Source organism: Acomys russatus, chromosome 10 (assembly GCF_903995435.1).
Source record: "Acomys russatus chromosome 10, mAcoRus1.1, whole genome shotgun sequence".
Taxonomy (NCBI): Eukaryota; Metazoa; Chordata; class Mammalia; order Rodentia; family Muridae; genus Acomys; species Acomys russatus.
Genome location: NC_067146.1, coordinates 9,949,621 through 9,964,193, shown reverse-complemented (window position 1 = coordinate 9,964,193; position 14,573 = coordinate 9,949,621). Strand labels below are relative to the sequence as shown.

Genomic DNA, 14,573 nt, shown 5'->3' with positions numbered 1-14,573 from the left:
TTCCTCAATCGCTTTCTACCTAAGTTTTAGAGACAGGCTCTCAGGGTCCTTCACTGAACCTGAAGCTCATGGATCCAGCGAGGCTGCCTGGCCAATGAGCTCCATTCTTGTAGCGGAAGGTCCCAAGGCCCATCACTCAGGAGTATATGTGGGTGCTGCTTGGAAAATGTTATTGACAGACCAGAAACAGATATCTGTCTCTTCTATCTCACTACCAAAAAGACATTTTATTTTCTCTCCATGGTCCCCAAAAGTCCTCATCAAATGCACAGGATATGAATTTAAGGCAAGTGCATTTCAGAGGCTCTGAGAATGAGGCCAAGAAACATGTGGACCCTAAGCTTAGTGCCTGGCTTATAATAGTTAAGGCATACATAGTAAACACATGGGTAGAGGAGGGAAGGATGGACAGACAGACAGGTAGATGGGTGACCAAATAAAAGCTTTGATTTTTCCACTAATTAACAGTATAGAATCTAGCCAACAACAGAATAATAATGATGATACTGCCATTTATAAATGTAAACAAATATACATGTGGGTGCAGTATAAGATGAAGGGTAGGGAGCAAGGAACACAGTGCCAGGAGCTAAGAACGCCCTGATGCTCGCTCATAAAGCAGACAAATTAGGGAACAGAGGATAAGGTTAAATGTTTTTTCTAGTTCTAATTCTGCCATGGACATTTTACTTCCGGTGATGGATAAGTGCATAAAATCCATTTGGTACTGAAAGTGAGTTTTACTGTAAGACTCACAGCTCCCATTCTGAATGCCAACGCTAATTGGATACAAGTCTGTTAAGTTGTATAGAGTTTGCGTGTGGTGAGTTTTGGTGTTTGGTACTTTTTATTTACTTGCAAGGACTTTTAATAATAAATTCTATTTAAAATTCTTTTAATGTCCTTGTCCTCTGATAATGAGGACAGGATCAGTGTTACATGTATCTCTGTGTTCTCACCTTAGTGATCGGTTCATACTTGGTTAAGACACATGAGGTAGATAGATGGTTGGATGGAGAGATAGATAGATGACCAAGTAAAAGCTTTGGTTTCCTAGTAGTTAAGAATTTACACGTACTCTGGTGCCTCATATTTGACCACGTCCCCTGGCGGGGGAGACCTGGTGGCACTCAGAGGAAGGATAGCAGGCTACCAAGAAGAGACTTGATACCCTATGAGCATATACGGGGGGAGGAGGTCCCCCTCAGTCACAGTCATAGGGGAGGGGAGTAAGGGGAAAATGGGAGGGAGGGAGGAATGGGAGGATACAAGGGAGCAGATAACCATTGAGATGTAATATGAATAAATCAATAAAATTAAAAAAAAGAATTTAGACCTAGGTTTGCCTATCTGAACACTGTAACCATGGGCACATCATTTAACTGAGGTTTGTCGTTTGTAACGTGGGAATTGTGACACCCGGACATATCGCCTAGCACTGTGGTAAAGAGTAAATCATCTAATCCATGCAGAACACTGTCCACCACTCAGCAAATGCTCCAAGAGAGCTGGTCCTTGCTGTTACCAGTCAGCTGGAGACAGACTCGCTGAGGAAATACACGGTTTCCACCTCAGGAGTATTGTGGAGATTAAGGGACTGGACGTATCTGTCAGGATGGAGTAAGGAACTGGACCCAGGAGGCTAAATGAAGAAGTGAAAGAACGGTCTCTTAGATCTAGAAGACGGATCATTAAAACAGCAAAACCTCGTAACCAGACCCACTCCTCAGAAAACCTGAATAGGGCCAATAGGGCTGCATCTTCACACCCTTCTCACTGTTACAGTGTTCTCAAAGATGCCACAGTGGCCTTTATCCCCGCTGAGGCGTGGGTAGGCATCAGCACCCTGGACTTTATCCCCTCAAGAGATCACTACATAGCAACAGCCCATCCAATTGGACCTAAATGCCATAGGCCCCAAAGCAGCTACCCAGCAGCCGTCAGAGCACCAGCCACCATGGTAAGGTGGTGTGGGGAGCCAAAGCTGACACTCCGAATTACAATCTAATAGTTTACCATGCTTCCCTCGCACACAGCAGCAAAGGTTACCGTGCAATTACGTGTCGCTACATACAAATGACAGAGCAGTTACGGTTACTTTACCAATTACAAGGAAATTGCTCCCACTCTGCAGAGACTGGCACTCTGAAAAGCTCTATCATCTCCACCGAGAGGGGACTGAAAGCGCTGCCAGCTTTCTTCCTCTCCGTGTCCCCTGGCTCTGGGACAGAACCACAAGGCAGCCATTTGAGCAGCCCAGACCTGAGAAAAGCTGGAGGAGTCAGACCTAGGAAACTGTGAGGCTTCTACTTCAATCCCTCAGAGCATCAGTTCTCAACCTGTGGGTCTTGACCCCTTTGGAGGGTGAGCAACTCTTTCACAGGGGGGGGGGTCACCTAAGATGATCTGCATATCAGATATTTATATATATTCGGATTCCTAACAGTATCAAAATCACATTTATGAAGTAGCAACAAAAAATAATTTTATGGTTGGGGAGTCACCACAACATGAGGAACTGTATGTATTAAAGGGTTGCAGCATTAGGAAGATGGAGAACCACTGCCTTAGAATCACCTTCCAACCTCAGGTTTAGTGATCATCTCCTAAGGACCTAACCATCATACTGACAGCCTTAGAAGACCATCTTGAAGACTGTAAGGCAGGAGGTATCCTGATGCCCACCCTATCTGGGCAGGCCCCTGGTCCACTCCTCACAGCCCCTTCCCTGCCACACAGAAATACTTTTCCTGGCCCCCAGTTGCCCACCTTTACCATAACTCCAGTGAACCCTTATTACAGAAAGGTCAGATCTAGGCCAGAGCTCAGTGGTCCAAAGACAGTGCTAACGAGGTAGGGGTCAGCAGGTCCATCCCCCTGTGGGCCAATTAGCTGAGCTCTGGGAGATAGTCTTCCCAAAGCCACAGGCTTCTCCCCTCACCCCAGGCATCCACTGCTTACAAACAGCCCACAATGGCCCAGAAATGAGCCAGTCTGATGGATGGATGGATACAGCCGACCGCTCTGACCATGGACCTACCTGCCAGGCTGCTCTGGATTCCAGGAAGAAAAATGAAAGGCCAGACTTGGTTCGCCTTTGCCCTGAGGACAGTAAACAGATGGGCCTTTACACACCTGGCAGCAAAACAGCCCTTCAGTCCTTCCTGAGGTAGGGAGTAATGCCCACTCTCACATGTGAAGTTCTGAGCACTTTCCCACCCTGGGAGAGCACCAGAGCTGCCCAGGTTCCTCCTGTGGGGCCATCTGAGCTTCTGCTGGGGTCCCTTAGCCTAGAGGAACTCACTTTAAGCAAGAGGAAAAGGGGGCTTCTGGGAGAACAATGCGACTGACAGATCTTCATTTACTGCTTTGCTTCAGGATATTTATAGATGACCAAGCATTAAGGCAAGTCCCAGGAACATAAAGATGCAAAAGCCTCAGTTGGTCTCCCCCAAATTGTCCTTCTCCAGTGAGGAAACTTGCCCAGGCTGTGTTTAGACAAGCTGTTTGGTATCTTGCTCCCGGTGTTCGTGGAGAGAATGAAGGCAGGACCACCAACTACTAGGGAAACAGGTAGGTGACTTAGTCTCCCTTCCATGTTCCATGGCTTAGAACACAGAATAAATACTACTATTCTTTTGTATTACTCCAGAGTAGAAAGTAACATCAGCAGGCCAGACCAAGCCATGTTACAGGAACCAAAATCAAGACATGGCTATGGCTGCCCTAGTAACCTATTAAGTTACAGGGGAAACAGAAGTCCAAATTCCCAGTCTAGAAAGACAAAACAAACAAACAAACAAACAAACCAACAAACAACAACAAAAACAACCCCTAATGTCCAGTGTGTTGCTAGGCAGAAGCCTTAGAGAGGATATTGTCCAGTCTCAGCCACAGCGGGGCCCACAGCTTAAGAAGGGCCTCTGCCCTCTGCCATCTCTCAAGCCTAGACACAACCAACCCTCCTCTGCTTAGCAGGTCCCGGACCAATCATCAAGGTCAGGATATTCCTCTCTTGTATTCATGTGTTCCAAAGAAAGTGGAAATGCAAGCTTTGTGAAGACATACAAGACAGGAGGAAAATGAGAGATTTAAATCTGTGAGGTGCTGGACAGAAGACCCATTGGAATTCTTCTTCCTCATAAGCCATAAACCCTCTTTGTATTAATTACACCTACACACACACACACACACACACACACACACACACACACACACACACACACACACACCAGGAGCTGCCCATAGCAGGCCTCTGCCAGAAATCCAGCATCAGTGAATTACACATGTGGGATTTCTTTTTAAAGGTGGTATTGATCAGATAAGTTGTAATAGCTCACGTCTAAATACAGACTCCAATTGTGAAGCTCTGCAGCACAGGGTGATAATGATCACACACTTATTAGGAGCCATATCTCAAATATGGCTGCTGACCCCTCAGGTGCTCATAAATGCTCTAGGGCCTGAAACACAGCATGCATGGGGCCCTGGAGATGCGGCTGTGTGTTGTACCTCTCTCTCCTCAGGGGTGAACAGACAGAGCTCCCAGGGGCTCCCAGGAGCCTGGAAAGGACTCCAGGAGACTATAGTAGGCTTAGCTTTAGCCTTGCTGAGGAGCCTGTTACTCTGTAGGATGTGTTTGAGTGGTCATTTCTACAACAAAGAATTAGTGCGCGCGCGCACACGCACATGCCTCCACCCCTTTGATGGCATTACTGATCTGTATAACATTTGCTTTCTTCTGGACCATTCCTACCCCGCTCTGTCACTTCTGCTGAGGCTCCGACGGCATTGAACTTTCAGAGGAAAGCTGAGCAAAACTGTTACAGGTGAAGGTTGCCCCTGAACCCAAGCTATGAACGCAGCGCAGAAAGGGAGTGGGACAGTGCAGACGTCCACTTAGTTACTAAGGTATCATCTCCGAGTGACTCTATTGTGTCCTTTTCAATGGAATTGTAAGGAAAATGGATGTGTACAGAGGAGCGGAGGGAGAGCCAGCAAGCCACAGCCACAATAACCTAGTTAGACAAATATGTTATTGAAGGGACTCGGTGCAAAGTGTCTCATGGCTAGAAAAAGCAACCCAACAAATTGTAACCAAGGTTCCCAAGAACCGAGAGACTTGCTTCCAGGCATCTCATAGAGGAGGGGAGAGAGAGGGCTAAATATCAGGGCAGAAGAAGGCCAATTGTGTCCTAGGAGCTCTGTGAGGAGGAAAGGCAGTTCCCAAAGCTTAATTATTATGCTTTTGTACCTACGGAGCAATGGAAGCCATAAACAGGTGCAATGTTTCTTTTTATACTCATTTTGAAACCTCTGTATGTTTGGAGACCAACTGTGGCCCTGTGTCACCAGATATCTGAGGAGTCTTTTGATAGTCATGATACTGTGCTAGCCTTCTAACAGGAAACTGAGACCATTTCTTTCTGCTATATTCCCAGGAGAGGGGCATTAATCCCGACGTGCTTTCTGCAAACCAGACCACAACCAACAGCAAGTGTTTGCCGTGTGCCCTCCAAGGGGTTGCTGAGCAGAGCCTTCAGAGAACAGCGCACGCAGGATCTTGGGGGCTGGACCTTCTCCTCATTAGCCCAGCTGCTGAGGGCCCCAGGTTCCTCCCTCTATTAAGTAGCCAGGACATGGCACAATGGAGGTCTGTAGAGGCCACAGCTATGGGCCAGCTTGGCAAGAGAATCAGTACTCTGCAGGTGGCAGCTAGGCTGCGAGCAAACACAGTGGCCCCAACTGGACCCCTGGGGACTCCCAGAGAAGTTTCTCAGCCCTGTGAGCAATACCAGCCAAACTTCACAAGGAAGTTTCCCTCCCCTTCTAGACCTTGGCTTTAAATGCTCCTAGCAGCTGCCTGTCAGGGGCAGATAAATCCCACACAGCCCGCCCATCCATCCCAGCTCTTGTTCTCTCTCCCAGAGTTTAAGGCAGACAGCTACAGCCACCACTCAAACTATAATTGAAGTGGGGAATGCCACGATGATTAAGTTTGTGTGTTTCCTGGCAGGTCCAGGGAGGCAGTGGCCCTGCTCGCCAGGCTGAATTATGGGGTAGGTCATTGCCTTGTTAGTGGGAATAAATTTTATTAGCCCCACTCATGTTGCTGTGTATCTTCTTCTCTTGCTCCTTGGGCCCCGTGTGTCTGGGTAACGTCGCCTACATGCAGGATAAGTCAGCAGAACAGATCCCATTATAGTTTGGAACACTGGCAGAGACACAGTAAGGACATGGGGAACGGTCCCCGTTCTCTTTGCTCTCATAGATCCCTGGTATGTGTATGTGGACAGCATATGAGGCCAGACTCACTAGGAAGAAGGATTTAAGTGGACGGCTAGAGTGAGGAAAGTGGCCTTGGTGGCCCCTTTCTTTGTTAATGAAATGAGACCAGTTGCCAGTGTGTGGATGTGTGACCATTACCTTCAGCCTTGCAAAAATTAAAGGACATTCATACATTAGAGCAACAAGGCTGTGGCTCAAAAGGGGCCTTTTTCTAGAGCATTCTCTGCATGTTCATCATGTGGGCATGGAGAAAGGAAGTCAGGCCAGCAAGCAAGCACATCCTGGGGACTAAGAAACTGAACATCACCTCAGTTAGGTACAGCCCAAACCTCTCCAAAGAAGCTACTGATTGCAAAGATCCAGTAATAAATGACAGGAACAGTAAAACCAGAGGTGGGAGTGCAGGGTGGGGATGGGACCGTTTGTACTTGTCAAGGAGTTCTGAGCCTGCCCTTACCTACTAATGTCTGCGTGTTTCTTTTTGCTTTTTGTGAAATATATGTTATCTCACCAACTCCTTTAGCATAAAATTAGAGCAGGAGGTAAACTGGCCCTATGACAGATCATGAATTGGCACTGACCAAAACCCAAAGGCCCAGACGCCCTGGCCAGCATCCTTGCCAACACATCCCCCTGTTAGATGAAATGAAATAAAGGGAACCCTATATCTGGAATGATCAGTGAGTGTATTCATGTGTTGATTCATAAGACATCCAGCCTCCCATTCAGGTGGTGCTTATGCCATACTAAATGCGGCTCGTGTGCACATATCCACATACGTGTCTGTATACTCAGGAGAAAGGAATATCACTATATTCATTGATGAGGGTAGTATGTGGGCAGGATGGGAAACAAGCCCCAGAGGGAGGCCAGGGGGTGACAAGGCACAGGAAGAGGGGTTTAGAGCAAGCCAAGGGGAAGCAGAAGCAACAGAGAGACAGCAACAAGAGGGGAATCAGACACAGGGAAGGGGTGTGCACGTGTGGGCATATACACTGGTGTGCATGACGTTGGGCTGAACCCGGCAAGTGATAGCTCAGCATGGTGAGGCCACATGTCCTGAAGCCACAGCTCAGGGACTTATACCTTGAGTCTATTCAACCTGCCTATATTAAAATTCAGTGTGTATGATTAGTGGGTTCTGCAGTCACCGCACCCCCACATCGGACCTGCTGACCTCCCAAGCAGCATCCTGAGAGAACACATTCAGACAACCTCAGACTTTCTCCCATCAGATCTAGCTGGTCCCCCAGGACTCAGTCATCACCACATGACACAAGAAGACTGTGACATTTGCTCCAGATGGGACTTCTACTGCAAACCCTGCTGACCAGGTGGAGTAAGTGGCTTTGTACCAGGATGCCAAGCCCTGGAGCTACATTTAAAGGAAGCAGGGGAGACATCTATCTTGGGGTTGCCTTATAACAACCAAATCTTAAATAAGGAAATCACTTAAATGGCTTGCAAGGAGTGAGGAACGGCGTTTAGCTGGGAGAGACTTGCAATGTGTGTACCTACCGGGACCTGAATGTGGGACTCCAGGAACTTACTTGTCTAGTGGGCTGTAGTGTTGGCAAGGGCGGTTGGGATGAGAAGCAGGGACAGGGTGGGGAAGAGGAGGAGTTCCTGGACCAAGGGAGGGTGAGTGCCAAGCAAAGAGAGGAACCCTTGCCTCTCACCATAACAGGAAACAAGCTCATGTAGTCAGAGCCCAGCTTCCTGCTGACAGGGAAATGAAAACAGCCCAAGCCGCCTGGCTGAGACGGCCTGGGACAGCTGCCTGGCCATTCCGGATGCTCATTTTCATGGAGTTCAGGATCTCAGGCGCCAGGCAAACCTGAGTGACCATCTACGCTGGGACACAAGGCCAGCCTGAGTCTAAGGGGATGACCCTGTTCTCTTCCTGGGAAACAGATGAACCACACAGCACGTGGGGATGAGGGTCTCCTTCAGCTCAATGATGTATGCTGTTGGGCAGGAAGTGAAAAGGAAACTGTTTCTTATACCTCTTATATCTTTCTTATACCCCCATGGGACTGGCAAAGCCAGTGGGTAAACCTTCAAGTCACAGGGGAGCTTGGCCCAGCCATGGTTCTTTCAGATGCGCCCCTGGAATCTTAGGAGATTTTTTCCAGGCTGCATTAACTTGATGAGCCCCACTTGTACATGATTTTCAGGGCCCAGGATCACATCTGTCCTGTCCTGCCCACATTGCCCTTGCAGCCCAAGACAAGTTCCATTGGCCCTGAACTGAGGCATGCCATGGGAGAAGTAGCAGGCTGGGTCTATAGAAACATGGTATGTTCTAGACATCATGATATCTAGGTAAGTACTTGATTTTCTGTCCTTCCATCTCCTTGGAAAGGATGCCGGCCTCTTCTGTTGTTCTCTAGGACTCTGGGAATGATGAAAAGAGCGGGTGAAGGCTCTGGCATACTGTCAGGGCAGGGATGTACAAAGGTGTGGTGGCCCTCACTTTCCACTCCCAGTTATGAGGGCCGGACAAGTGATTGGTGGCGATTCAAGATAAAAGCCCCTGTCCCCGGGGATCCAGAATTTGTTTTGTCTTTGTTTTGTGTTTTTGTTTTGTTTTGTTATAGCAAAAGGTCAGTCAGAGGTCAAAGCTCACAGAGAAGAGGAAGTGATTTGTAGCCACGCTGTGTCTGCTTCCCATTATGAGACCTAGGCTGGTGCTGCCTGATGCCCATGTTCATTCATTCATTTCTTGGCTGCTCCCAAACTCAGACTTCAGGAAAAGGAGCAACAGACCGCTCCCTTGACCACAGCCTTTGTCCCATCTACAGGCTGTGGTGATCAACTTCCCTTCCACATTCCTGGAGACTGAGGTCTTTCCTTGACTTTGCCCAGTCCGGTTGCATACTTGCCTACAATTTTCCCAGGACTTAAGATATTTCTCTACTTATCAGTTTACTCAGAGGCAGAGACCAGAGCTCTCGGAGGAACCGCAGCAAGCTGGAGAGGAATATTGGTTGCCAAGGCTAGGACAACACCTAGGCTCGTGAAGGACACGGCTCCTCAGCTCACAGCAGCGCACTCCCCGGAGTAGGTTGCCTATTCCAGGTTAGAACTGTCAGGTCTCTGTGAAAAAGGCTGGCCTGCACAGAGTCCTAGCACAAGATAAAAAAAAAAAAAAAAAAAAAAAAAAGATGGGCTATGGGCTCCATAGGCCTAGAGTTATGTGCTCTGTAAACTGAACTGGGAGCTGCAGGGAACCTTTGAAGTAAGCTGCAAAGGGGGACAGGGACAGAGATAGAAGCCAAAAGGGAGAAGCTATGGAAATAGAAATGAAATCAAATTGATAAGCCCTCCTAGATGCCTTACTAGCAAGTTGGCCTCAGACTAGTCTTTAAGTCCTTGAGTCCCAGCACAACCTGAGACCCCTGTCAGATCTTTCTAGGTCTGTAATGCCTGTGCTTTCATGAGAGCCTCTGAACATTGTACAGGCTCTACTGCCTTCTGTATTAGCCTTGGAGAAGACCTGGACTCAGGAAAAGGAAGACTCAAAGGCAAAGTTGGGGACTGCTTCTATGCCCCAAACACACCAAGAGATGCCTCATGAGCTCCCACGGTATCCACATCCAACAGGGCTCAGAGATTCACACTTGCAAGTGCTTCCGCATGCACAGCCACTCAACCATAAGAGAGCACTCGGCCTGTTCCCCAGCCACATCTCTGACATGAATATAGCCAGTCTTCCTGGCCCACCGGAAGCAGAAGCACCATTGAGCTCTTGGAGAGTTGCAATCAGAAGGTTCTGGAGCCATGAGGTGGGCCAATGACCCAGGGTCAGGCTTCTTTCAGCTCTGAGTTCAGGGGGAGGAATATGGATCTCATCAGGAAGTGGAAGGGACCATCTAAGCCTCATAAGTACCTTCTGATAAACACGCTGACCTGCAGTATTAGCATAAAGGATGCAACCCAAGCAAATCTCTGGTCACATTCCCCTTTGTAAGCTCTCCAAGTTATAACTACAATAAATCTCACAAGGACTCCCCACCCTCCAAAGCAAACTCTTAAAGCCAACCTCCTAAGTTGTAGCCTCCTTCAGGTCTTTCCAGCAGCAGGACCCCATGGGGGCAAATCCACTGCGATGGTTAGTTTTATGTCAACTTGACACAAGCCAGAGTGAAGAGCTCTCAATTGAGAAGAGCGCTCTATAGGATTTGCCTGTGGGCAAGTCTGTAGTGTGTTACCTTGGTTGATGATTGATTTAGGAGGGTCTGCCTCACGGTGGGCCATGCCACTTCTAGGCTAGGGGTCCTGGTGCTACGAGGAAGCCACCTGAGCAAGCCACAGGAGCAAGCCTTCCTCCATGGCTGCTGCGTCAGCTCCTGCTTCCAGTTTCTACCCTGGCTTCCCTCAGTGATAGACCGTGACATGGAACTGTAAGCTAAAGTAAACCCTAACTAAGACCCTGTCTGAGATTTGGTTCCCACTTTACAGGACCCAGGGGAGGCCCCAGATTCAAAGCCAAAAGAGAATTCTGGAGTTCACCGTGTCCGTTCTCTGCCTCAAGACTGGAAGCAACGACAGCAGAGGGAAGGGTCAAGGGAAAGCAGGATGCCAACACAGCTGACACTGGGGCCAGCGTCACAGTATGCTCTGGCTGATGCTGACATTGTGCCGGACAGGACATGTGTGGTCTGAGCCGAGTCCAAATGAATTGTAAACCAGAGAGCCTGAGCAAAGAAACTTGGGTATCAACCAAATCAAAAGAAACTGATACTGTGCATTAAAAGCTGGCCCGGCCTCTTTTAGACCGGCTGGGAGAGAGCCCCAGCCCTGTGCAGCTTCTGGCCTCCTCCTCTCTATTCTCAGCTCTGAACTCGCCTCTAACTTGAAAGGGCTAATTAAAGCCAAAAGGAAAAAAAAAAAAATCAAAAGCTTGTTATCTGACTCCATTACTCCCAGTCCTTGGCATTGGTCGGTCTCACAAAGCTGTACTCCCTCTGTTCTCTCCAAGGGTACCATGCAGGGTTAGGGCCTATGGCTCTACAGGCATCCGTGGTGAACTTATCTTTTGTATTATGGCAGGAGCAAGACCAGGATAGATACCTGTTGGTGCAGTCAGGTGGACCCCTGCAGATGTTGTCGGTCCCCAAAGCAAAAACCCAAAACAGTTTTGAGCAAGTTTTCTAGAGAAAACTGTCAGAAATTGCTAGCCCCTCTAATCTCAGAAGAACTCCCTGTTTAGTAAGGCGCATCACCACCATGCCACATTTTAGCATGAGCAATGTGTGCACACAGCTGTGTAAATGCACTGGTGGAGATACTTATCACATGTATTCAAGTGTGTCAGGGTACTCAAATGTAATATGAAGATTTAACCACATTCTATGGGGTTGGAGTTCATTCCCTCCCAAAGGCAGATTTAAAATTTGATTGCATTTTAACAGTATGAAGAGGTTCCAGGCTAACAGGGCTGGGGAGGAGCTCAATGGTTCAAGCACTTGGTATGTAGGTGCTAAGCCTGAGTTCAGATCTACAGAAGCCCATGTAAACAATGGGTGGGCATGGCGGCCCACCTATAATTCCAACCTTGGAAGGCTGAAACAGGGAAAGCCCCTGAGCAAGCTGGAAAGCCCCTGAGCAAACAACAGCCATATCACTGAGCTCTGTGTTTGTCTGAGCAACTCTGTCTCAAAGAATAAAGAAGAGTGATTGAGATGGTTTCCCATATCACCCGTGGGGCCAACACATACACTGGGTCTGCGCACCTATGCTCCTCCCCCACAAAACAGAGAAAAAGAAAAAAAGAGGTAAGATATTTAGAGATGGTTTGTCAGTAGACTCACTTGTTGTTGTTGCTTTATTTGTTTTGTTTTTGTTTTTCAAGACAGGGTTTCTCTTCACAGCCCTAACTGTCCCAGAACTCGCTCTGTAGGCCAGGCTGGCCTGGAACTCAGAGATCCACCTGCCTCTGTCTCCCCAAATGCTGGGATTAAAAGCATGAGCCACCACTCCCAGCTGGGATTAATTCTTTTATTGTGGGAGTGGGTTAAGGATGAGATCAGTCATCTCTTTCTCTTGCCTTCCCTTCATCCTCCTGCCATGTTATGATACAGCAAGAAGGTCCTCAACAAATGTAGACACTTGCTTGTAGACTGTGGCAACCTCCAAAACTATGAGATAAAATTCTGCTCACAATTGGTGGGCCGGTCTTGACATTGCACTATAAAAGCTAGAGGGTTCTCTAGTGCTCTTCTCTATACTGCTGCTGGGTCCCCTGACTGACCTAAGTTTGAGTGTGCACTACACACAGAGAGAGAACTAATATGGTTCATCATTGGCTGGCTACATTTAGGAACACTTTAGAGTGCCCCAAGCTCAGTCCTGTAGCCCCTCTTGACTAGATCCAGGGTTCCAGGGTTCTTGCCTTGAACTCCCTTCCTGAAAGACTGTAATCCGTGAGCTGAAATAAACACTCTCCTCCCCTAGGTGTTTTCAGTTGTGCTCTTTATCACAGCAATAGAAACCTAGCTAAGACAGACTGTTTTCTCATGGCACCACGGACACAGAAGATGCCTTAAAAGTGTGGATGATCTCTTCCTATACCCCTTTACTTTCATTTACCATGTATAAAGATATGCAAGGGGCTAAAATAAAACCGTCATTCTCTGAAATCCCATGTCCACCTCAAATGCAAAATGACTTCCTGTGTGAACAGCCACCTTTCTGGAATCTTCCATCATTTTCCTCTATGCTGTTGTACTACACTCAAATACAAAGAACATCAGCTTTGCATGTTTCTGCCCACTCTCAGCCCTGTTTCTCACAACCAGCAACAAGAAAGAGACCAGAACAAGGTGCCAGTAGGAAACCTTCATTTTAGCTCTAGCTGGTTCTTTCATACTAAAGATGCTTGCCTGGTGAAAGTCCAAACCAATGAGACCCAAGATGGAGACCCATCAAAATCCCATAGATGCTACAAAGCTGGGGTTCATATCGCCCACACCCCACTGTCTCGGCCCCCTCCTCACTCACCGCACTGCTGCAAGGGATGTCCTTCACCTTGAGCCAGGCCAGGTCTAGTGTCCCCTCACCCCTGTAACAAGACTGCAGGCGCTCCTTAATGCGGTCGTTGATCTGCTTCAAGATGAAGATGCACAAGGCTGACTCATCCAGGGACTTCATCTTCCGCTTCTGGCCCTTGGAGAAGACGGTAAAGAGGAGGTCATCATCTGGACGGACTCCCAGGGTCCGGCCAAGCACAGCACCAGCCTTAGACAGGAAGGCAGCCTGTAACAAGCGATACTCCACCCCATTCCGCTCGCAGCCAATGGGCACCTCCACGTAGGAGTTGAAGGCCGTGTCCTCTTTGCAAAGCCTCACAAGCTTTGACGTGTACACCTGTTCCTTCGTTGTGGAGCCTGGGGGAGACACCATCTCCGGCTGCAGGGTCAAGAAGTAGACAAAGTTGCCACTGCTGAAACCATAGACGTAGTAGATATCAAAGTCGGGGATAACCGTGAAGGTGTCGGAAGGGATTTTAATCATTGAGGCCACAAATTCATCATGGAAAACATAAGCAAACATGCCGTCTGCCTCAGAGTTCTTAGTCAGCTTCCGGCTGGAGATGGTAGGAAAATATTCGGGCTTGCCATCCACAGCGGTGGCAATAAAGAGTTTATCATCCAAGTTGTTATAGGAGACGATCACCCCAAAGACTGAGCCACTCTCATTAACCCCCGAGAGGTAATGTTCCTTCTTGTGGAAGGGCTCCCCCAACTTGAAGAGGTCTTCTAGCCTCAGGAGCTTGCAGATACCCTGGTACAGGCTCCCGCATGCGATCAGCCTGTTTTCCTTGTAGTCTATTAGAAGCATCTTGTTGACATTATTGGTGCTGGCCAGGGGCTCGTTGCAGGTCTGAACAATCCGAGGCGGATAACACTTGGGGTTGTCCTCATCTGGCCCTGTCTGATGAGTCACCAAGACCTTGAGGTCACTAGAGAGTTTGTAGATCCTGTTGACAGCCCCCAAGTAAATGTGCCCTGTCCTCTCATCCACCACGAGGTGATTGAAGGTCTCCGTGGGCTCCCCTCGGAATGTGACAAAAGAACGCTTCGGAGATTGCTGGGGTGGCTGCCGTGAAAGCAGGGTAGAGGACCCCATCCCCACCACCAGCAGGTGGGAGAGCAGGCAAGTCCAGTTCCAGGGCATGGCTTTCATCTCCGAGACAGGTCCTCTCGGCACAGCAGCACGCCAGCACAACCGTCCCTTCGGAGGGCCAGGACTCAGTGGCGCTGTCTCCCCTAGTAAAGAAA

The 14,573-nt window shown here is 48.4% G+C and overlaps 1 protein-coding gene across 1 annotated transcript in view; it reads right to left on the bottom strand.

Annotated features, from left to right (window-relative positions):
* The window catches only part of Plxna4 (plexin A4), a 454,818-nt gene that overhangs the window by 363,595 nt on the left and 76,650 nt on the right, over positions 1 to 14,573 (bottom strand). The window contains exon 2 of the mRNA XM_051151763.1: positions 13,294 to 14,561. Within this exon, the coding sequence (XP_051007720.1) occupies positions 13,294 to 14,478 (1,185 nt within the window). The 5' untranslated portion in view covers positions 14,479 to 14,561. The remainder of the gene's footprint in view (positions 1 to 13,293; positions 14,562 to 14,573) is intronic.